This window comes from Macaca thibetana, chromosome X, assembly GCF_024542745.1.
Source record: "Macaca thibetana thibetana isolate TM-01 chromosome X, ASM2454274v1, whole genome shotgun sequence".
NCBI lineage: Eukaryota > Metazoa > Chordata > Mammalia > Primates > Cercopithecidae > Macaca > Macaca thibetana.
Window position 1 is genome coordinate 67,224,390 of NC_065598.1, and position 25,085 is coordinate 67,249,474.

At 39.5% G+C, this 25,085-nt stretch overlaps 2 protein-coding genes and 1 pseudogene across 3 annotated transcripts in view; 2 read left to right on the plus strand and 1 right to left on the minus strand.

The window, feature by feature from the left end:
• The window catches only part of LOC126946196 (60S ribosomal protein L37-like), a 321,281-nt gene that overhangs the window by 291,067 nt on the left and 5,129 nt on the right, over positions 1-25,085 (plus strand). Inside the window, exon 1 of one of the 2 annotated variants that reach the window (XM_050776265.1) lies at positions 1,207-1,210. The exons of the other annotated variant lie outside the window; for it this stretch is intronic. The gene's annotated coding sequence lies outside the window, so the exon portion shown is untranslated. Of the gene's footprint in view, positions 1-1,206; positions 1,211-25,085 lie in introns of those variants that run through there. 2 annotated transcript variants of the gene reach the window in all.
• TEX11 (testis expressed 11) overlaps positions 1-25,085 on the minus strand; it is a 323,712-nt gene that overhangs the window by 256,600 nt on the left and 42,027 nt on the right. Inside the window, exons 5-7 of the mRNA XM_050776219.1 lie at positions 14,856-14,935; positions 5,874-5,954; positions 5,660-5,779 (exon numbers count right to left, since the gene is read on the minus strand). Coding sequence (XP_050632176.1) covers positions 5,660-5,779; positions 5,874-5,954; positions 14,856-14,935 — 281 coding nt within the window. The remainder of the gene's footprint in view (positions 1-5,659; positions 5,780-5,873; positions 5,955-14,855; positions 14,936-25,085) is intronic.
• On the plus strand, positions 11,180-11,776 carry LOC126946189 (WASH complex subunit 3-like; annotated as a pseudogene).

Consider the following 25,085-nt stretch of genomic DNA (forward strand, 5'->3'; position numbering starts at 1 on the left):
TTTTTTTTTCTTTTCTCACAGAGATAGGGTCTAGTTATGTTGCCCATGCTGGTCTTGAACTCCTGACCTCAAATGATCCTCCCACCTTGGCTTCCCAAAGTGCTGGGATTACAGGTGTGAGCCACCATGCTTAGCAGTGTTTGCTCTACTTTTGACCGTACTCTCCCACCTCCTAACAACATATAAATGTTTGTGGAATGAACAGGCTTTATTATCCTCCCTTTCCTGCCTCCAAAGATTCAATGGTTCAAGTCCTTCTCACTGAGCGTAAATGATTGCTTCCTTTATATGTCTCCTATATCTGTCCCTTCTTTCTCATTCTCATTGGTACTACTATAGTCCAGGCTTTCACCGGTTCATGGTTACACTATGCCTTGATTCTGTTTATTTTTCTTTTTTTTTTTTTTTTTTGAGACAGAGTCTTGCTCTGTTGCCCAGGCTGGAGTGCAGTGGCCGGATCTCAGCTCACTGCAAGCTCTGCCTCCCGGGTTTACGCCATTCTCCTGCCTCAGCCTCCGGAGTAGCTGGGACTACAGGCGCCCGCTGCCTCGCCCGGCTAGTTTTTTTGTATTTTTTAGTAGAGACGGGGTTTCACCATGTTAGCCAGGATGGTCTCGATCTCCTGACCTCATGATCCGCCCGTCTCGGCCTCCCAAAGTGCTGGGATTACAGGCTTGAGCCACCGCGCCCAGCCCTGTTTACTTTAAAATCAAGTCTAAACATGATTACAGGTTACTCTTCACTAGGTGCCACCAAACCTCTTCCTAAACACTTTCAATTACCCCAGTACCTTTAGGAAAATATCAAAAGTATTTTTTCAAAGAGGTATATTTGGGCTTTCTCAACCTGGCCCTACTTACTTCTCCAGACTTAGCACTTATCGTGCCCTTGCAAAATACTTTCCTTCAGATAAACTGGTCACACTCTTCCTTAAACATGGCATGCACATTACTGCCTTATATGACTTTGTTCATGTGCAAACCTTTGCTCTGCCTGGAATATTCTGTGCCCTCTTCCCCACTTTCCTAAGTCTGTTTCTTCCTTCAAAGTTCAAATCATGCTCTAAATCCTGTGTGTCTTCCCCTACAACCCAGTCCACAATAATCTCCCCACTTTTCTACACTCTTGTAGTACTTGCCTGTACTAGTGTTTTTCAGCCTTTCACATTTTACATACTACTTGCCACTCTTTTGATAGGATCGGGGGGGGGGTAAAAAGATCAGAAAGGAATAATAGGGGGAGAGCAGATTCATTTGTACCACACACATTTACATAATATCTATTACGTGCTATGCACTATGCTAGAAGCTGACAATGCAGATTAATTTTTTTTACATTACTACTTTTTTAACTACTAGGAAAGATGGTGAACCAAAGTCCTTGATATAATAGAGAAAGCTGGCTTTCACTTGGCTTGTGTCTCCAGGATAGCCTCCATCATAGTCTTTATAGGTAAGCTCATAGCCCCTTCCTCAGTGTGACCTTGTCAGCTTCTACAAATGGTCTCACTTTAAATAGGGGAGGGAGCAGAAGCAAAATATGCGATCCTTGCATCTGCAGATGATGCACAATGCAGAAAGAGGCACTGCCAGTAACCAAGGGAAATGGGGAATTAGGAGAAACACCAAGATCTATAGTTATTTTTACAATTCCGAAAGATTACAGAAGAATAATCTGGCACATGCATACACAGAAAAGTATCCTTCACCTTGCAAGTGGATATAGGGATTGAGGAAAAATAAAATGTTAACAATTGTTAGGAAGGTGATGTAACCACTTTCGACAAAGTCTGTGTCCCACCTAACCTAAGTCATTCATTTGGCACTTAATATTTTCCTTTTTCCAGTTTTAGAACATGTACTTATGGCCTATCTCTCAAACTAGCTTATAATTTTCTTAAGGAAAATGACCATGTATTATATCTCCACTCACACACAGCACTCAACACTGCATGTAGATCACTTATCTGTACAACTATTATAGTACCCAATTTTTTCTATCTTGTATATGCATCCTTTATCTCACCAACTAAACTATAATCCTTGAGGATAGGATATGTGATTGTTTGCATTACTCCACAAAACCTAGCATAGTAGTCTGTTCATAGAAGATATTCCTTGTCTGTTGAATAATTTAATAAATAATAAAGCAATTATCTAACTGGTTAAATGGTAGGTGCCTAGAAAAAGATAAGGCCTCTCAGGAGCTTTATTAGGACAGAGAAAACTCATTATCAAACACCGCTATTAACCGCCATTTTAAAGATGTCTTCTCCCAAGCAAATATCAACAAAACTCATAAACTCTAATGGTGAGAGTGTCTTAGAAATGAAAAATGAACTTACAGCAAAAGGAATTAGCCTTCACTTCAACTTCTGAAGATGTCATCACTTATCAAAGTCAAGAATTATATAGTTCTCATTACTGATTATAACAACTAACACTTTTAACCAGCTATATAAAGAAGATGCCATTTAGATATCAACATCCACCACACTGAAGAAATGCTACAAGACCTTCTGAAATCATAGGATCTCGGTGTTAAAAGGGACTTAAGGATCACAGTAGTCAAATTTCCTACCAAATGAAGGAATTCCTTCTGCAATGTATAATTATTAGGATACTCACATCTTTGCTTACAGTTTTCCAGTGAAAACAGACTTAGAATCTTGCAGGAAAGCTATTCCATTATACGATTACTATCACTGATAAAAAGCTACTTACATAAAGCCACAATTCGTCTTCCTAGAATTTCTACCATTGTTCTTCATTCTATCCTGTGGAGTTTAATTCCTTTTCAATACAATAGTCCTTAAAATATTCAAAGAGAGCTATCATTCCTACTGTCTTCTTTTTCTGAGACAAACATCACTATATTCTCCAAATATTTTTCATATGATATACTTTGTACACCAACCCAGTAATTTTAAAATGTGATGTGTAGAAGTTATCACAATATTCAAAATGTGAATTAACTACCTAGATGTGGACACTATGTATCTATTAACATAGCCTAGGGCCGTGCTAGCTTTTTTTGCAGCTACGTCACATCACTGATTTAAGTTTGAGCTTGTGGACAATTAAAATACATAGGTCTGGCCAGTCGCAGTGGCTCATGCCTGTAATTCCAGCTCTTTGGGAGGGCAAGGTGGGAGGATCACTTGAGCCCAGGAGCTCAAGATAAGCCTAGACAACATAGTAAAACCCTACGTCTACCCAAAAAGTATATATATTTTTTTTAACTAGTCAGGCACAGTGGCATACCCCCATAGTCCTACCTACTCGGGAGGCTGAGGGAGGAGGATCCCCTGAGCCCAGGAGGTTGAGGCTGCAGTGAGCTATGATTGGGCCACATTACTCCAGCCTGGGCAACAGAGCAAGATCCTGTCTGTAAAAGAACGACAAAAATACCACACATAGGTCTGGCCAGGCATGGTGGCTCACACCTATAATCCTAGCACTTTGAGAGGCCAAGGTGAGAGGATTGCTTGAGGCCAGGAGTTTGATACCAGCCTGGGAAACATAGCAAAACCTCGTCTCTACAAAAAAAAAAAAAAAAATGATAAAAATAAATAAATGAGAGAAAATTAAACAACCTAAATAAATGAAAAGACATCCCAGGTTCATGGACCAGAACACAATATTCGTAAGATAACAATATCCCCCAAATTGTTCTATAAATTCAATCCCTATCAAAATTCCAGCTGGCTTCTGTGCACAAATTGAAAAGCTGATCCTAACATTCATATGGAAATGTAAGGGACCCAGAAAAGTCCAAACAAATGTTAAAAAGAACAAAACTGGAGGACTTGCAATTCCCAATTTCAAAACTTACTACATAGCTACAGTAATCAAGACAAGTGTGGTACCAGCATAAGGCTAGACATATAGACCAATGGAATAGAATCAAGAGTCCAGAAATAAACTCTTACACTTATGATAAGTTGATTTTTGACAAAGGTGCTAAGGTCATTCAATATGGGGAAAGAATAGTCTTCTCAACAAATGGTACTGGGACAATTGAATAGCCACATGCAAAAGAATGAAGTTAGATCTCTACTTCACATTATACCTGAAAATTTACTTAAAATGGACCACAGATCTAAGTGTAAGTGCTAAAACTATAAAATTTTTAGATGTAGAGAAATTGGAGCCCTCAGATACTACTGGGGGAAGTGTAATAAAATAGTTCAGCCACTATGGAAAACATTCTGGCAGTTTCTCAAAAGGTTAAACACAGACTTAGAGTTACCATGCTACCCAACAATTCCACCCCTAGTTATATACCAAAGAAAATTAAAAACATACATACACACACTGTAAATGAATGTTCACATTAGAATTATTCACAATAGACAAAAATTGGAAACAACTCAAATGTTCATCAATAGATGAATGGATAAACAAAACATGGCATATTCATACAGTGAAACATGCAACAACACTGATGAACCTTGAAAACAATTATGCTAAGTGAGAGAAGCTAATCGCAAAAGACCATTTATTGCATGATTATATTAACATGAAATGTCAAAAATAGGCGTATCTATGGAGACAGAAAATAAATTCATGGTTGCTAGAGCTAGGGTCAGAAGCAATGAGGAATGACTGCTAATGCTGATGGGGATTTCTTTTTGGGGTGACAAACATGTTTTAAACTTAGCTTGTGGTGAACATTGCACAATTCTGTGAATATACTAAATTACTGAATTATACAGTGTAAATGGGTGAATTTTATGGTATATGAATTGTATCTCAATAAATGTTACAAAATAAAAAGGGGACTTTTCTTTCTTGTTGTTATTTTGTTTGTTTTTTGAGACAGAGTCTAGCTCTGTCACTCAGGCTGGAGTGCAGTGGCACAGTCATAGCTCACTCATAGCTCAGTTTAACCTCAGACTCCTGGGCTCAAGGGATCTTTCTGCCTCAGACTCCGTAGTAGCCAGAACTACAGGTGCACACCACCAAGCCTGGCTAATTTTTTACTTTTATTTTTTTGGTAGAGATGGGGGTCTTACTATGCTGCCCAGGTTGGTCTCCAATTCCTGAGCTCAAGCAATCTTTCCACTTCAGGCTCCCAAAGTGCTGGGATTACAGGCACAAGCCACCATGCCCAGCTGGGGATTTTTCATTTCCAGAATTGTGTAATAACAGAAAGCAAACTCATCATAGCTCAAATGCACACCTAAGTGTATGATGACAAAGAAATCCACAAGGTAAACAGAGGTAAAATATAACTTTAAACAGTGTGTGATCGCAGCAGACTTTTAGAAAGCATCAATAGACAACTCAGAACAACTGCAAATGAGAAGGCTCTTTTCAGGCAAATATTTTAGGCAGACTGTGAATGTAAGAGAGAGTCACAGAGACAGGTGTTTCAAGTAGGGACTGCTGCCATAAATAAATGACAGGTGTTACATGCAGGGGGTGAAAATGATGTTTAACTGTATATCAGTCTTCTCACCCTTAGCCACCCCATAGATTCCAATCAGCATTAGTAACATCACCTTCAGATATAACAGAGATAAAAAGGTCAAATTAATATCCTATAAAAGGCCAGTGACATCTGACTTTCTTCCAATAGGTAATATATCATCTCTTTTACATTTACATATAGAAAAAATGCCCCACTGGAAGACCCTGGTGCCCATGATACCTACAGACTCTGCTTGGTAAGAAAGCACTCTGAAGTGGTCTCTCTCAACAGTAATCTTCTCCATGATCAAGTCAGCCTCAGGGGAGCTCCTTTGAATTAATTTGATGTATAATTGCTCCAGACTCTGAAAAATAAAACCACAGTACAATGTACCAATGACAATAACCACAGATGTTACTACTAATAATTGCCTCAGCTAAAAATCAATGGTAACTTACGGCCACAGCAGCTTGAAAACATTCATCAGCGATTAGAAAATTTCCAACATCCAACCATTCTCTTCCTATTCTTATATTCATCTAGAAGAGAGAAATTAGAAAATAATTTTTAAAAATTCATACCTCCACCAAATTGGTTGGGGAATACTGGAGAAAATACTGAATCCTCTGTCCATATTCAGTCATGTAACTCACAGAAAACAAAAAGCAACAGTTAGCATTTGTTAGAGTTCTGTGTTCTACTTTGAACTCCACAATTTAAGAGAAATGGTCATTAAGACAAAAATAATAGCAGAAATTAATAGACTTAAAAACACATCTTCTGAGGAAATATTAAAAGAAAACATTGAGGTAACTTAGGAAGAGAAAGTTTTGAAAAACTTAATGCTTCACATACTTGAAGAAAGGTATATGATAAGCATTAGACTACTGGAGTTCTAGTTTTTAATTCCATCTGCAATAAAATTTGGATTAATCCAACAAATGTTTATTAAGTACCTTTACATTCAGTCTCACTGAAGGACCTCACAGTATTGTAACTGGTAGATATCCCAACATGCACAAAAATGCAAAATGTGGAAACAGCCCTGGATGTGAACAGTAGGAACATCAGGCAGTAGGCCTCCCTACGAAAGGATCTTCCTCCCTCCTTTCCAGAAAGGAACAGAGAGTACAATTACTTTGGCTGGACAGAAACAGAGTTCTAGGTGGCTGACAACACAAGTTAATGAAAAACATCCAGTCCTACCTCTTCATCAGTCACTGGATTCAGGTTATAGTACACAGTGTGACACCATATTCATAGAAGATCATCACCGAATTTCAAATCGAATATGAGCAAGAATTACCAAACAATTGAGGGAAACCAATGCCATGAAAGGACATCACACTCAACAACAGAATATCTGAGAAAATAGAATTGAGAGAGCTAGCAGATGGAAACATACAGAGATATAAAATTATAATCCACAGAGTTAAATAATAGTCACAATCAATAACATGCCTTTTCAGTTTTCATTATTTGGGATCAACAAAGCTAAAAATGCAAATGTTAGAGGTGACAGAAGGTGGAAGGTTAAAGGGAAAGAGAGATAGAAAGAATGGAAATATCCTCACAAAGTAGCAAGTAAAGAGATAAACTCCAAATCTGATTTTTTTTAAAAAAAGAAAGAAAAGTTTAAATACATGACTTGGGCTGAGCATGGTGTGGCTCACGCCTGTAATCCTAGCCCTTTGTGAGGCTGAGGTGAAAGGATAACTTCAGGCCAGGAATTCGAGACCGGCCTGAGCAACATAACATAGCAAGACCCTGTCTCTACAAAAAATTTAAAAATTAGTTGGGCATGGTGGTGCACACCTGTGGTCTCAGCTACTAGGGAGGCTGAGGCAGGAAGATCGCTTGAGCCTGGGAGGTGAAGGCTGCAGTGAGCCATGATCACGCCACTGCACTCCATCCTGGACGACAGGCAATGTGACTCTGTCTCAAAAAAAAAAAAAAAAAAAAAAAAAAAATATATATATATATATATATATATAAAATTTTAGGCCAGGCACCGTGGCTCATGCCTGTAATCCCAGCACTTTGGGAGGCCGAGGTGGACGGATTTCTTAAGCTCAGGAGTTCGAGACCAGCCTGGGCAACACGGTGAGACCCCCCCCATCTCTACTAAAAATACAAAAAAATTAGCTGGGCATGGTGGTGCGCACCTGTGGTCCCAGCTACTTGGGAGGCTGAGATGGGAAGATCGCTTGAGCCCAGGGTGCCAAGGTTGCAGTGAGACAAGATCACGCCATTGAACTCTAGCCTGGGTGACAGAGCAAGATCCTATCTCAAAAAAAGTATACTTTTAAAATACATACATATATACAAAAAATTATATGCATGTGTATATAAAATATATACAATTTAAAGTTTTAAAAGACAGCCAACAGATAAATTTAAAATAGTATAATATAATTAACAAAAATTGAGAGAGGATGGTGGAGGTAACATGATATAATATGAGATAAATCCTCATCCATTATAATAGCAAATAAATAGATCATAAATAAAGCTGATAAATCAATAATTAGTTATTGGCCAGGCATAGTGGCTCACGTCTGTAACCCTAGCACTTTGGGAGGCCGAGGCGGGTGGATAGCCTGAGCTCAGTAATTTGAGACCAGCCTGGGCAACAACCAGCAAAACCCCATCTCTACTAAAAATACAAAAAATTAGCTGAGCGTGGTGGTGCATGCCTGTAGTCCCAGCTACTCAGGAGACTGAGGCACAAGAATCGCTTGAGCCCTGAAGGTGGAGGTTGCAGTGAGCCGAGATCATGCCACTGCACTCCAGCTTGGGCGACAGAGTGAGACCCTGTCTCAAAAAAAAAAAAAAAAAAGAAAGAAAGAAAAAAAAGAATTAGTTATTGTTACAAGCAGAATTATGTCCCTTCAAAATCCTACACTGTAGCCCTAACCTCCAACACCTCAGAATGTAACTGTATTTATAGATAGGGGATTTAAGAAAGGATTGCATTAAAATGAGGCCATTAGGGCAGGCCCTAATTTCATCTAACTGATATCCTTATAACCAGAGGAAATTTGGACACACAAATGGACACAAAGAATGAGCACACACAGAGGAAAGGCCGTGTGAGAGGACACAGTAAAAAGGTGGACATCCACAAGCCAAGGAAAGAGTACTTGGAAGAAATCAAACCTGCTGATACCTTGATCTTGAACTTCTAGCCTTCAAAACTGTGAGAAAATAAATATCTGTTGTTTAAGCCAACCAACCTGTGATATTTTGTTATGGCAGCCCTCCCAAACCAATACAGTGATACAAGCATGTAACTAAGATACATAGAGAGAACCATGAGAGTGGAAACAGAAATGGTTACAGTAATAGCCTTAAAAGTGGCTAAGACATATGCACAAGGCAATTCATTGCAGCACCCAAATGTCTATCAAGGGAGGCTGGTTGAACGTAATAAGGTACATACAGCAACTGAAATACAGGTATTAAAAATAAGGAATATTTCTTTTTATTATTATTATTATTATTATTATTATACTTTAAGTTCTAGGGTACATGTGCATAATGTGCAGGTTTGTTACATATGTATACTTGTGCCATGTTGCTGTGCTGCACCCATCAACTCTTCAGCACCCATCAACTCGTCATTTACATCAGGTATAACTCCCAATGCAATCCACCCCTCCCTCCTCCCCATAATAGGCCCCAGTGTGTGATGTTCCCCTTCCCGAGTCCAGGTGTTCTCATTGTTCAGTTCCCACCTATGAGTGAGAGCATGCGGTGTTTGGTTTTCCATTCTTGTGATAGTTTGCTGAGAATGATGGTTTCCGGCTGCATCCATGTCCCTACAAAGGACACAAACTCATCCTTTTTTATGGCTGCATAGTATTCCATGGTGTATGTGTGCCACATTTTCTTAATCCAGTCTGTCACTGATGGACATTTGGGTTGATTCCAAGTCTTTGCTATTGTGAATAGTGCCGCAATGAACATACGTGTGCATGTGTCTTTATAGCAGCATGATTTATAATCCTTCGGGTATATACCCAGTAATGGGATGGCTGGGTCATATGGTACTTCTAGTTCTAGATCTTTGAAGAATCGCCATACTGTTTTCCATAATGGTTGAACTAGTTTACAATCCCACCAACAGTGTAAAAGTGTTCCTATTTCTCCACAGCCTCTCCAGCACCTGTTGTTTCCTGACTTTTTAATGATTGCCATTCTAACTGGTGTGAGATGGTATCTCATTGTGGTTTTGATTTGCATTTCTCTGATGGCCAGTGATGACGAGCATTTTTTCATGTGTCTGTTGGCTGTATGCATGTCTTCTTTTGAGAAATGTCTGTTCATATCCCTTGCCCACTTTTTGATGGGGTTGTTTGTTTTTTTCTTGTAAATTTGTTTGAGTTCTTTGTAGGTTCTGGATTATTAGCCCTTTGTCAGATGAGAAAAAATAAGGAATATTTCTACATATTTCTATGGAGTAATCCCTAGGATATAATGTTAAATAAGGGGGAAAAAAATCAGGTGAAGAGGCTGGGCGCGGTGGCTCATGCCTGTAATCCCAGCACTTTGGGAGGCCGAGGCGGGTGGATCACAAGGTCAGGAGTTCGAGACCAGCCTGGCCAATATGGTGAAACCCCATCTCTATTAAAAATACAAAAAAATTAGCCGGGCGTGGTGGCAGGTGCCTGTAATCCCAGCTACTCGGGAGGCTGAGGCAGGAGAATCACTTGAACCCGGGAGGCGGAGGTTGCAGTGAGTCGAAATCATGCCACTGCACTCCAGCCTGGGTGACTGAGCGAGACTCCATCTAAAACAAAACAAAACAAAAACAACAACAACAACAACAACAAAAATCAGGTGAAGAAGAGTATATATGGAATGTTACCATTTATCTAAGAAAATGGGGGAATGAGGGGAGATATGAGTATATACTTGCCTGCTTATATCTGAACACATATTTTATATAAATTTTGTACATATGTTTTAAAATATTTTATATTTTAATATAATATATATTTATATATAATATAAAAATACATTATATAATCCCTTACATGAAATGGTGTAATATTTGCATATAACCTATACACATCCTCCCATGTACTATAAATCATCTCTAGATGATTTAATATAATATAAATGCTATGTGAATAGTTGTTATACTGTATTTTTATTTGTATTTTTTTATTGTATTGCAATCTTTATAAGACTTTTTGGTAATATTTTCAATCCATGATTGGCTGAATCCAAGGATTCAGAAACATACTGCCTATAAATTATTCTGACAAATATCAAACCTGAATCAGAACAAGCTTGTAGATCTAATTATCAGTTTATAGAAAACAAGGGTTAGAGGAAACAATGGACTATTAAGTGACACCATGAGGATGCACCAGAACCCAGAATTTAGAAAACTCTATAGGACAACCTCATTTCTTCAACAAATAAATCTGTTCAACAGATTTAAAAAAAAAAAAAAAAGAGAAGAAAACATGTAGTTTCATTAAAACAGACATATTAACAAAATACAAAGTATGGATTATCTTTGGTCCTGATTTTAAGAAACCAATTGGAGAGGGGGTGGGAGGACTAGATATTTGATTTGGGGAAATCTTTGTTAGGTTTTATCAAGTGTGATAAAGTGAACTGGGTTTGTTGAATATAAAAATACATTGTCTTGGGGGACGTGGGGAAGCATTGGGACACAATTACAGGGTTGGGCAGGCCCCATCTGGTAGGAGTTCATGGGTGAGTCCTGGGTCCCCTGCTTGCCGAGGAGATGGATAAAGATGGGCTTCCTCTCGTGGGAGTCAGGCATAGACTTGATCAAGGTGCCAGCTATTCAACAGAAAAGAATGGTGACTTTTCTAAACCAAATTGTGGTGCACACTGTATAGTTCCTTAACTGCTCTTCTACATTTAGTGAGGAAAAACTGGCAAACCTTTATCTTTTTATCCAGAAAATTATATTGTAGATGCAAAGTTGTCATCTATACCAGGCCTAGATGATGGCACATTTGAAGTATCTCCTTAAAGTGCCACTAATGTCACAAATGGATCACGTTCTGAAGTCACCTCAGCGTAATAACAGCAGGACAGTACATAAGACTCTGGACCACAGGAAAGTCAAGTATTAGCAGGAAATAACTGTAGCTAAAGATTCAAGATATGTCATATATCTCAAAATGGTTCAAGTGAGTGTACCAGTGATGGCAATAAGAAACAAAATGATATCAGAAGGACTAGACCCAGATCTTCTTGAGACATCAGATGCTCCAGTGCCTGATGGCAAAAGTGAAAAAACTGCAGAACAAAGTTCAGATAGCAAATCTTCTTTTAGTGACTAAGCTTAATTTTGATAAGAATTACATGTGCATGCGTATTGCAAAATCATGGAACCAACCCAAATGCCCATCAATCAACAAGTGGATTAAAAAACTGTGGTATATATATACAACTGAATACTATGCAGCCATAAAAAGGAATGAATTAACAGCATTTACAGTGACCTGGATGAGATTGGAGACTATTATTCTAAGTGAAGTAACTCAGGAATGGAAAACCAAACATCTTATGTTCTCACTGACATGTGGGAGCTAAGCTATGAGGATGCAAAGACATAACAACGATACAATGGACTTTGGGGATTTGGAGGGAAGAGTGGGAGTGGGGCAAGGGATAAAAGACTATAAATATGATGTCTTGTATACTGCTCGGGTGATGGGTGCACCAAAATCTCACAAATCACCACTAAAGAACTTACTCATGGACGGACGCAGTGGCTCATGCCTGTAATCCCAGCACTTTGGGAGGCCAAGGTAGGTGGATCACGAGGTCAGGAGTTCAAGACCAGCCTGGCCAAGATGGTGAAACTCCATCTCTACTAAAAATACAAAAATTCGCCAGGTGCAGTGGCAGGCGCCTGTAATCCCAGCTTCTCAGGAGGCTGAGGCAGGAGAATTGCTTGAACCCGGGTAGCAGAGGTTGCAGTGAGCCAAGATCATGCCACTGCACTCCAGCCTGGGCGACAGAGTGAGACTCCATCTCAAGAAAAAAAAAAAAAAAAAAAACTTACGTAACCAAATACCACCTATACCCCAATAATTTGTGGAAAAATAGAAAATAAATAAATAAATAAATGTGTTGGGGTACATTTACATTCTATAAGAGATTGAACTCTCCTAGTTCTAAAAACATCAAATGGCCATGTATACACCACCAAGCTTCCTCTATGTTTTAAAAAATTAAGCATTACAAGCTGAAAAAGAAATACATTGTCTTTTAGAAACACATACTGAAATATTTATGGGCAAAATTATACATTTTGAATTTGCTTAAAAATAATCCAGTGGGTTGGTCAGGCGCAGTGGTGGCTCACACCTATAATCCCAAAACTTTGAGATGCCAAGGTGGGCGGATCACCTGAGATCAGGAGTTCGTGACCAGCCTGGCCAACATGGTGTAACCCCGTCTCTACTAAAAATACAAAAATCAGCCGGGTGTGGTGGTGGGTGCCCGTAATTCCAGCTACTCAGGAGGCTGAGGCAGGAGAATCACCTGAACCCAGGAGGCAGGGGTTACAGTGAGCTGAGATCATGCCACTGCACTCCAGGCAGGGTGACACAGCAAGACTCTATCTCAAAAAAAAATTAAAAATAATAAAAATAATGCAGTGGGGCCAGGGGTTTGCTATTCGAGGAGATATAGAAGAAACAAGAGTGGCTATGAGTTGACGATTACTCTAACTGAGTGATGGGTAAATGGGGGGAATCACTGTACTATCTTACCTGTTTTATATATGTCTGAGCTTTTACAAAATAAAATATTTTAAAACACTGGGAAAAATATTTTTCTACTAAAAAATGTATTTGCCCTAAGGAGCAAGAGAACAGATAAGGCTGGGTGCGGTGTCTCACTCTTGTAATCCCAGCACTTTGGGAGGCCGAGGCAGGTGGATCACTTGAGGTCAGGAGTTCGAGACCAGCCTGGCCAACATGGTGAAACCCTGTCTCTACTTCAAAAAAAAAAAAAAAAATTAGCCTGACATGGTGGCACACCTGTAATCCCAGTTACTCGGGAAGCTGAGGCAGGAGAACCACTTGAACCCGAGAGGTGGAGGCTGCAGTGAGCCGAGATCATGCCATTGCACTCCAGTCTGGGCTACAGAGTGAGACCCTGTCAAAAAAAAAAAAAAAAAAAAAAGAGAGAGAGAGAACAGATAGAGAGGGATGGAGCAGAAAATCACTTTTTATTACTTTAATTACTTTTCTGAACAACTTAATTTTACATAAACATACATTTGCATTTTGGGGGGTGGAAATAAATGTTTACAAAATTAATCTTTTAGGCCGGGCGCAGTGGCTCACGCCTGTAATCCCAGCACTTTGGGAGGCCGAGGTGGGCAGATCACTTGAGGTCAGGAGTTCAAGACCAGCCTGGCCAACATGGTGAAACCCTGTCTCTACCAAAAATACAAAAATTAGCCGGGCGTGGTGGCGCATGCCTGTAATCCCAGCTACTCGGGAGGCTGAGGCAGGAGAATTGCTTGAACCTAGGAGATGGAGGTTGCAGTGAGCTCAGATCACACCACTACATTCCAGCCAGGGTGACTCCTTCTCAAAATAAAAATTTTTTTTAAATCTTCTAAATAACAGAAATGTAAGAGGAAGACTTCCACTTTCAGCCATGATGGAATAGCTCAATTCAAACTGACTGTCCCACTCTAAACAACCCTAAAAGCTGGAGAAGCTATAACTGTGTGAAGGCACTGGAATGGCTACAATCTTTGAAATAAGGAAAACACGCAAGGTGAGCCCTGAGTTCAACTCAGTTTTATCATATTATATATGATACAGGATTTATCAGGCTGTTGTCATAGCATTTTACATGGACAAATTCTACCACTATGTACTTACGCATACATTTTATAGTTTACAAAGCATTTTTCACAAAAACTCTAATTTTAACTCTATAACACTCTAAGGTAGATATTACCATTTTCGTTTTACAAATGAGAAAACTAAGTAATCTTCCAATGTCACATAGCTAGTCAGTGGCAGACCTAACCTAGGTCTTCAGACTTCAAATCCTGTACTCTTTTCCTTATTTACTTAGTGCTTCAAATTTTTCATTTGAAAAACTCATTTAGAAATAAGTATTACCATTCCCTTAGATGAAGAAACAGTTACTCTATCAAGTTAGAGGTGAGAAAAGTAAAAAATAAATCATCAACCCAGAATTATAAGTTCAGTATTTGGTTCATTGAACCACTATAATAACTACAGTATTCTGAGAACTTTAACTGTAGTAAATATATCATTATAAAAGGAACACCACCAAAAAAGAATAGCACTAAAAGATTCAGCCCCCTTCCAGTTTCACACTAACTTTAACCATTTTCATAGAAGTAACAACCATCTCATTTCATCTCCACTTTCTCCTAAATTAAGACTTACCATAATCAGTCGTTGAATACCTTGTTCTGAGGCAAATGAAGCTTCACACATACTCAGCAACTTGCAAGCAACATAATGTACTGCAAAACAGTAATTAGGCAATGATAAACACAAAACATTCATTCTCCTTTTATATACACCAATAAAGATAAAAGACGATTGAAAGGAAGCCAGTTTTGTTGTTATTAAAAATAAAAATCGTAAAAGCCTTTTTAAAAAATCAGCTTTCAAAAGTAAATGACCTGAAACTTATTAAATGGATCATTTACTGAATGCTTCAGTAAGAGATTTATTTATTTATTTATTTATTTATTTATTTATTTATTTTTTATTTATTTATTTTTGAGACAGAGTCTCACTCTGTCGCCCAGGCTGGAGTGCAGTGACGTGTGATCTTGGCTCACCACAGCCTCTGCCTCCCGGATTCCAGTGATTCCCCTGCCTCGGCCTCCCGCGTAGCTGGGATTACAGGCATGCGCCACCACGCCCAGCTGATTTTTGTATTTTTAGTAGAGACAGGGACTCAGGTCTCGAACTCCTGACCTCTGGTGATCCACCCGCCTTGGCCTCCCAAAGTGCTGGGATTACAGGTGTGAGCCACTGTGCCCAGCCTAGAGAGATATTTAATACTTAAATTTTAATTTCTTAAAGCCTTAAGTCCCAAAGACTCACTAAAAATACCTGATTCCACATGATGCTCTTGTGTATACCATGTTAACAGAAAAATAATTCTAAATTCAATTGACCTAAAGCTATTCGACATCTGACAAAATCTCTGGACATCAGAATAGTTTTTTATTTTTCTCCTAAAACGTGAAACTTTCTAAATATATATATATATATATATAATTTTTTTCTGTAGAGAGGGGGTCTCGCTCTGTCACTCACCCAAGCTAGAATACAGTGGCATGATCATAGCTCGCTGTAGCCTCAAATTCCTGGGCCCAAGAAATCCTCCCACCTCAGCCTCCCAAAGTGCTGGGATTACAGGTGTGAGCCACCACAACTGGCCTAAACATACTCTTTTCTGTAGATGTCATAACAGTTCTTAAAGTAAATTTAGAAAATACAGACAACTTCATTATATAGCTCATTTTCTTTGAAAATAGGGAAGTTTGAATAATTATAACCTCTTTATTTCTCTAGTTTATTTCAGCATAAAACATATTCAAGTTTTAAAATACAGCTTCACAAATAAATGAACTAGTTACCTTTATGTTAGATATCAGCAGCCATTCTACCTATGCTAACACCACTTCTAATTAATAGTCCTTTGAAAAAAAGATTTGCCTAGCAGAAATTACAGGGTAATTGAAATGGTCAGATTTCTATTGCCCATCATAAAGTGTAAAATCTATTCATCACTTAACAAAATTAATTTGTTCTAAAAAACACTTTTGGTAAAATAATTACTAATCGTATATTTATACTAACTTCAATTTCCAGTTTTGAAAATTTTTGAAAGTGTTTCTTTTTGGCTGGACACAGTGGCTCACACCTATAATCCCAACACTTTAAGAGGCTGATGTGGGTAAATCACCTGAGCTCAGGAGTTCAAGACCAGCCTGACCAACAAGGTGTAACCATGTCTCTAGTAAAAATAGAAAAAAAAAAAAAAAAAAACTAGCTGGGAGTGGTGGTGCATGCCTGCAATCCCAGCTACTAGAGAGACTGAGGCAGGAGAATCTCTTCAACCTGGGAGGCGGAAGTTGCAGTGAGCTGAGATCATGCCATTGCACTCTAGCCTGGGCAATAAGAACACAACTCCAACTCCAACTCAAAAAAAAAAAAAAAGAAGAAGAAGAAGAAAAGGTGAAGTTTGGACTGGGCGGAACTCAACATAGTGTGACAAAGCAGCTGTGGCCAGACTGCCTCTCTAGATTCCTCCTCACTGGGCAAGGCATCTCTGAAAGAAAGGCAGCAGCCCCAGTCAGGGTCTTATAGATAAAACTCCCATCACCCTGGGACAGAGCACCTGGAGGAAGGGGCATCTGTGGGCACAGCTTCAGTGAACTTAAACTTTCCTGCCTGCCGGCTCTGAAGAGAGCAGCTGATCCTGACAAGGAGGATTCTCCCAGCACACCACTCAAGCTCTGCCAACGGACAGACTGCCTCCTCAAGTGGGTCCCTGACCCCGGTGCCTCCTGACTGGGAGAGACCTCCCAACAGGGATCTAGAAAAACCTCATACAGAAGAGTTCCAGCTGGCATCAGGCTGGTGCCCCTCTGGGACAAAGCTTCCAGAGGAAGGAGCAGGCAGCAATCTTTGCTGTTCTGTAGCTTCCACTGGTGATAACCAGGTGAACAGGGTCTGTAGTGGACCTCCAGCAAACTGCAGCAGACCTGCAGAAGAGGGGCCTGACTCTTAGAAGAAAAACTAATAAACGGAAAGCAACAACATCAATATCAATAAAAAGGACCCCCACACAAAAACCCCATCCAAAGGTCACCAGCCTCAAAGATCAAAAAGGTAGATAAATCCACAAAGATGAGGAAAAACCAGTGCAAAAATGTTGAAAATTCCCAAAACCAGAATGCCTCTTCCCCTCAAAATGATCACAACTCCTCTCCAGCAAGGGCACAAAACTGGACAGAGAATGAGTTTGACAAATTGACAGAAGTAGGCTTCAGAAGGTGGGTATAACAAATTCCTCTGAGCTAAAGGAGCATGTTCTACCCAATGCAAGGAAACTAAGAACCTTGATAAAAGGTTACAGGAACTGCTAACTAGAATAACCAGTTTAGAGGGGAACATAAATGAACTGATGAGCTGAAAAACAGCAGGAGAACTTCGTGAAGCATACACAAGTATCAACAGCCAAATCAATCAAGCAGAAGAAAGGATGTCAGAGACTGAAGATCAACTTACTGAAATAAGGCATGAAGACAAGATTAGAGAAAAAAGAGTGAAAAGGAACAAACGAAGCCTCCAAGAAATATGGGACTATGTGAAAAGACCAAACGTACGATTGATTGATGTACCTGAAAGTGATGGGGAGAATGGAACCAAGTTGAAAAACACAATTCAGGATATTATCCAGGAGAACTTCCCCAACCTGGCAAGACAGGCTAACATTCAAATTCAGGAAATATGGAGAACACCACTAAGATACTCCTCAAGAAGAGCAACCCCAAGACACATAATCATCAGATTCTCCAAGGTTGAAACAAAGGAAAATATATTAAGGGCAGCCAGAGAGAAAGGTCAGGTTACCCACAAAGGGAAACCTATCAGAATAACAGTGGATCTCTCTGCAGAAACCCTACAAGCCAGAAGACAGTGGGGGCCAATATTCAACATTCTTAAAGAAAAGAATTTTCAGCCGGGTGCAGTGGCTCACACCTGTAATCCCAGCACTTTGGGAGGCCGAGGTAGGAGGATCACAAGGTCAGGAGTTCAAGACCTGCCTGGCCAATATGGTGAAACCCTGTCTATACTAAAAATACCAAAAAAAAAAATTAGCTGGGCATGGTGGCACATGCCTGTAGTCTCAGCTGCTCGGGAGGCTAAGGCAGAAGAATCACTTGGACCCGGGAGGCAGAAGTTGCAGTGAGCTGAGATCACGCCACTGCACTCCAGCCTGGGCAACAGAGTGAGATGCCATCTCAAAAAAAAAAGAAAGAAAGAAAAGAAAAAAAGAAAGAAAGAAAAGAAAAGAATTTTCAACTCAGAATTTCATATCCAGCCAAAATAAGTTTCATAAGCAAAAGAGATTTCCAAACAAGCAAATGCTGTCGGATTTTGTGACCACCAGGCCTACCTTACAAGAGCTCCTGAAGGAAGCACTAAATATGGAAAGGAAAAACCAGTACCAGCCACTGCAAAAACACACCAAAATATAAAGACCAAGGACACTATGAAGAAACTGCATTAACTAATGGGCAAAATAACCAGCTAGCATCAAGATGACAGGATCAAATTCACACATAACAATATTAACCTTAAATGTAAATGGGCTAAATGCCCCAATTAAAAGACACAGACTGGCAAATTGGATAGAGTCAAGACCCATCAGTGTGCTGTATTCAGGAGACCCAGCTCACGTGCAAAGACACACATAGGCTCAAAATAAAGGGATGGAGGAATATTTACCAAACAAATGGAAAGCAAAAAAAAAAAAGGAGGGGTTGCAATCCTAGTCTGATAAAACACACTTTAAACCAACAAAGATCAAAAAAGACAAAGAAGGGCATTACATAACGGTAAAGGGATCAATTCAACAAGAAGAGCTAACTATCCTAAATATATATGCACCCAATACAGGAGCACCCAGATTCATAAAGCAAGTCCTTAGAGACCTACAAAAAGACTTAGACTCCCACACAATAACAGTGGGAGACTTTAACACCCCATTGTCAATATTAGATAGATCGAGACAGAAAATTAACAAGGATATTCAGGACTTGAACTCAGCTCTGGACCAAGCAGACCTAATAGACGTCTACAGAACTCTCCACCCCAAATCAACAGAATATACACTCTTCTCAGCACCATATAGCACTTATTCTAAAATCAACCACATAGTTGGAAGTAAAACACTCCTCAGCAAATGCAAAAGAACGGAAATCAAAACAGTCTCTCAGAACACAGTGCAACCAAATTAGAACTCAGAATGAAGAAACTTGCTCAAAACCGCACAACTACAAGGAAATTGAACACCCTGCTCCTGAATGACTACTGGGTAAATAACGAAATTAAGGCAGAAATAATGAAGCTATTTGAAACCAATGAGAACAAAGAGACAACATATCAGAATCTCTGGGACACAGCTAAAGCAGTGTTAAAAGCGAAATTTATAGCACTAAATGCCCACATCGGAAAGCTGGAAAGTTCTGAAATCGACACCCAAACATCACAATTAAAAGAACTAGAGAAGCAAGAGCAAACAAATTCAAAAGTCACCAGAAGACAAGAAATAACTAAGATCAGAGCAGAACACAAGGAGATAGAGACATGAAAAATCCTTCAAAAAATCAATGAGTCCAGGAGCTGATTTTCTGAAAAGATTAACTGAATATCATAGATAGACTGCTAGCCAGATTAATAAAGTAGAAAAGAGAGAAGAATCAAATAGGCAATAAAAAATGATAAAGGGGCTATCACCACTGATCCCACAGAAATACAGACTACCATCAGAGAATACTATAAACACCTCTATGCAAATAAACTAGAAAATCTAGAAGAAGTGAATAAATTCCTGCACACATACACTCTCCCAAGACAAAACCAGAAGAAGTCGAATCCCTGAATAGACCAATAACAAGTTCTGAAATTGAGGCAGTAATTAATAGCCTACCAACCAAAAAAAAGAAAAAGAAACTCTCGGACCAGACAGATTCACAGCTGAATTCTACCAGAGGTACAAAGAGAAGCTGGTACCATTCCTTCTGAAACTATTCCAATCAATAGAAAAAAAAGGGATTCCTCCCTAATTCATTTTATGAGGCCAGCATCATCCTGATACCAAAACCTGGCAGAGACACAACAAAAAAGGAAATTTCAGGCCAATATCCCTGATGAACATCAATGCAAAAATCCTCAATAAAATACTGGCAAACCGAATCCAGCAGCACATCAAAAAGCTTATCCACCACAATCAAGTTGGCTTCATCCCTGGGGTGCAAGGCTGGTTCAACATAGGCAAATCAATAAACATAATCCATCACATAAACAGAACCAATGACAAAAAGCACATGATTATCTCAACAGATGCAGAAAAGGCCTTCAATAAAATTCAACACCCCTTCATGCTAAAAGCTCTCATATCTCAAAATAATAAGAGTTATTTATGACAAACCCATAGCTAATATCATACTGAATGGGCAAAAGCTGGAAGTTTTCCTGTGGAAAACTGGCACAAGACAAAGATGCCCTCTCTCACTACTCTCATTCAACACAGTATTAGAAGTTCTGGCCAGGGCAATGAGGCAAGAGAAATAAATAAAGTGTATTCAATTAGGAAGACAGAAAGCCAAATTGTGTTTGCAGATGACATGATTGCATATTTAGACAATCCTGTCATCTTAGCCCAAAAGCTCCTTAAGCTGATAAGCAACTTCAGCAAACTCTCAGGATACAAAATCAATGTGTAAAAATCACAAGCATTCCCATTATTGTCTATACACCAATAATAGACAAGCAGAGAGCCAAATCATGAGTGAAATCCCATTCACAACTGCTACACAGAGAATAAAATACCTAGGAATACAACTTACAAGGAATGTGAAGGATCTCTTCAAGGAGAACTACAAACCACTGCTCAAAGAAATAAGCAAGGACACAAACAAATGGAAAAAAATTCCATGCTCATGGATAGGAAAGATCAGTATCACGAAAATGGCCATACTGCCCAAAGTAATTTATAGATTCAATGCTATTCCCATCAAGCTACCATTGACTTTCTTCAAAGAACTAGAAAAAACTACTTTAAATTTCATATGGCACCAAAAAAGAGCCCGTGTAGCCAAGACAATCCTAAGCAAAAAGAATAAAGCTGGAGGCATCACACTACCTGACTTCAAACTATACTACAAGATTACAGTAACCAAAACAGCATGGTACTAGTACCAAAACAGATATATATACCAATGGAACAGAACAGAGGCTTCAGAAATAACACCACACATCTACAACCATCTGATCTTCAACAAACTTGACAAAAAAAGGCAATGGGGGAAGGATTCCCTATTTAATAAATGGTGTTGGGAAAACTGGCTAGCTATATGCAGAAAACAGAAACTGAATCCCTTCCTTACACCTTATACAAAAATTAACTCAACATGGATTAAAGACTTAAACATAAGACCTAAAACCATAAAAACCCTAGAAGAAAATGTAGGCAATACCATTCAGGACATGGGCATGGGCAAAGGCTTCATGACTAAAACACCAAAAGCAATTGCAGCAAAAGCCAAAATTGAAAAATGGGATCTAATTAAACTAAAGAGCTTCTGCACAGGAAAAGAAACTATCAACAGGGTGAACAGGCAACCTACAGAATGGGAGAAAATTTGTGCTATCTATCCATCTGACAAAGGTCTAATATCCAGAATCTACAAGGAACTTAAACAAACTTACAAGAAAAATACAAACAACCCCATCAAAAAGTAGGCAAAGGATATGAACAGCCACTTCTCAAAAGAAGACATTTATGCGGCCAAAAAAAATATGAAAAAAAGCTCATCATCACTGGTCATTAGAGAAATGCAAATGAAAACCACAATGATGTACCATCTCACTCCAATTAGAATGGCAATCATTTAAAAAGTCAGAAACAACAGATGCTGGCGAGGATGCGGAGAAATAGGAATGCTTTTACACTGTTGGTGGGAGTGTAACTTAGTTCAACCATTGTGGGAGACAATGTGGCAATTCCTCAAGGATCTAGAACCAGAAATACCATTTTGACCCAGCAATTCCATTACTGAGTATACACCCAAAGGATTATAAATCATTCTACTATGAAGACACAGGCACACGCATGTTTACTGCAGCACTATTCACAATAGCAAAGACTTGGAACCAACCCAAATGCTCATCAATGATAGACTGGATAAAGAAAATGTGACATATATACACCATGGGATACTATGCAGCCATAAAAAATGAGTGCATGTCCTTTGCAGGGACATGGATGAAACTGGAAACCATCATTGTCAGCAAACTAACACACGAACAGAAAACCAAACACCGCATGTTCTCACTCATAAGTGGGACTTGAACAATGAGAACACATGGACAAGGGAGGGGAACATCACACACCGGGGCCTGTCAGGGAGTGGGGGCAAGGGGAGAGAGAGCATTAGGACGAATACCTAATGCATGCAGGCTTAAAACCTAGATGATGGGTTGATAGGTGCAGCAAATCACATGGCACATGTATACCTATGTAACAAGCCTGCGTGTTCTGCATAGGTATCCCAGAACTTAAAGTAAAATAAAATAAAATAAAGAAAAAGAAAATGTTTCCTTTTTTATTCCAAAGTTCCAAAGTTTGCTAATCCTTCAGTATTTTCAAAGACTCTGGTCTCTCAATTATTGCCCCTTTCTAAAAGTATCTTGAGTACCTCCCTCTCAACTTATTCCTTCTTCTCTACCTTCAAACGTACCCATCTCCTCACCTTGAAAAAAAAAAATCAACTAACCCCACTATGCTTCAAGTTTGCATCCATTTCTCCTCTTCCTTTGATTGACAAACTCCTTGAACTGAAAAGTCTGTCTACTAGCGCTACTGTTTTGCTACTCACTCATCTCCTTAAATGTCCGCAACGTGTTTTGCATCCTTACCACTTTACTAAAACTGCACTCTCAAAGATCACCTTCCTTAACTTCAGAGCAACATTTCATAATGGCCATAACCTTTCTGAAAAACATTACTCCCTTGGAGTTTCAGACCAGCCTAAGCAACATGGCAAAACCCATATCTACAAAAAATACAAAAATTAGTGGGGTGTGATGGTGCATGCCTTGTAGTCCCAGCTACTTGGGAGGCTGAGGTAGGAGGCTGACCTGAGCCCAAGAGGCAGGGGTTGCAGTGAGTCAGTATTGCACCACTGCACTCCAACCTGGGTGACAGAGCCGGATCCTGTCTCAAAAAAAAAAAAAAAAAAAAATTACTCCCTTGGCCTGAAATATCCTGGTCCTTGTGTGGGAAATATCTTAGTCTAAGAACTTTGTCTGCTCCAATCCTCACTTTCGTAATCCAGCTGTTTATAGTTATCACCAGTAAGTCTTCAAGCCAAAGGCAGCTGAGGCTGAAACAGAATGCTACTTCCATATAAAGATGTTTTCTTTGTTGCTGTAGCTCCGTCTTGTCTTCTCACCAGCCTGTTCCTGACCCCTCTATATTATAAACATCTTGGTTAGGTAATTGGTGACTGATACCTTTGAACATCCACTTTACTCTGCTCTACCCACAGCCTGAAATTGAATTGACTTTAGATAAACACAGGGTTGTACCCTCTGACATTTATAAATGTGTAAATTATTGTTTATCTAGCTTTAAACTATTCTTTCCGAAATCCTCAAGCATAATTTAAGATTGGTATCTTTGTTCTGGTATCTTACCTTTTCCCTTTCATTTACTCCATACCATAAAATGGTATAAGAACTCTATAAGGAGAACACACTCAATAAATGACTAATAAATCTCCAGTAGAATTTTTTTTTTTTTTTGAGACAGCGTCTCGCTCTGTCGCCCAGGCTGGAGTGCAGTGGCCTGATCTCCGCTCACTACAAGCTCCACCTCCCAGGTTCACGCCATTCTCCTGCCTCAGCCTCCTGAGTAGCTGGGACCACAGGAGCCCACCACCACGCCTGGCTAATTTTTCATAATTTTAGTAGAGATGGGGTTTCACTGTGTTAGCCAGGATGGTCTCAATCTCCTGACCTCGTCATCCACCTGCCTCAGCCTCCCAAAGTGCTGGGATTACAGGCGTGAGCCACCGCGCCCAGCCAATATCGTGTAGAGTTTTTTGACTGTTCCTTTTGGTCATCTATCTTTATTCTTTTTATTTTAACTTTGAAGCTGGTAGATTCAGAGTTAAAATCTCATTACTTTGTTCTTCTCTCAATACCACTGATTAATTTTGGTGTGCATGAGAAGCCCTGAGATATTTTTCAAATTATAGATATGCCCAGGTTTCATCCTGCACCTAAATGAATCAAAACCACCAATGGTAGGGCCTGGGCATCTGTATTTTTCACAGGCTTCACAGGTGATTCTGATTTTTGGGGGGGAGGGGGAGAGACGGAGTTTCACTCTTGTTGCCCAGGCTGGAGTGCAATGGTGAGATCTCAGCTCACTGCAACCTCTGCCTCCAGGGTTCAAGAGATTCTCCTGCTTCAGCCTCCCGAGTAGCTGGGATTATAGGCACGCACCACCATGCCCAGGTAATTTTTGTATTTTTAGTAGAGACAGGGTTTCACCATGTTGGCCAGGCTGGTCTTGAACTCCTAACCTCAGGTGATCCACTCACCTAGGCCTCCCAACGTGCTGGGATTACAGGCGTGAGCCACCACGACCAGCCTGATTCTCATTTATACCAATATTTAAGAACCACTGCTCTTTATTTTTTTCCTCAGAGAACTCAACTACTCTTCTGTCTTCAACTACCACCTCTGTGTAAATCATTGCCAAATCTATAGGCTCAGTCCTGATCTTTCTCATAAGCTCTAGTCTCACATCTCCAACCTTATTGTCATCTCAAATGCAACAGGTCTAAAACTAAA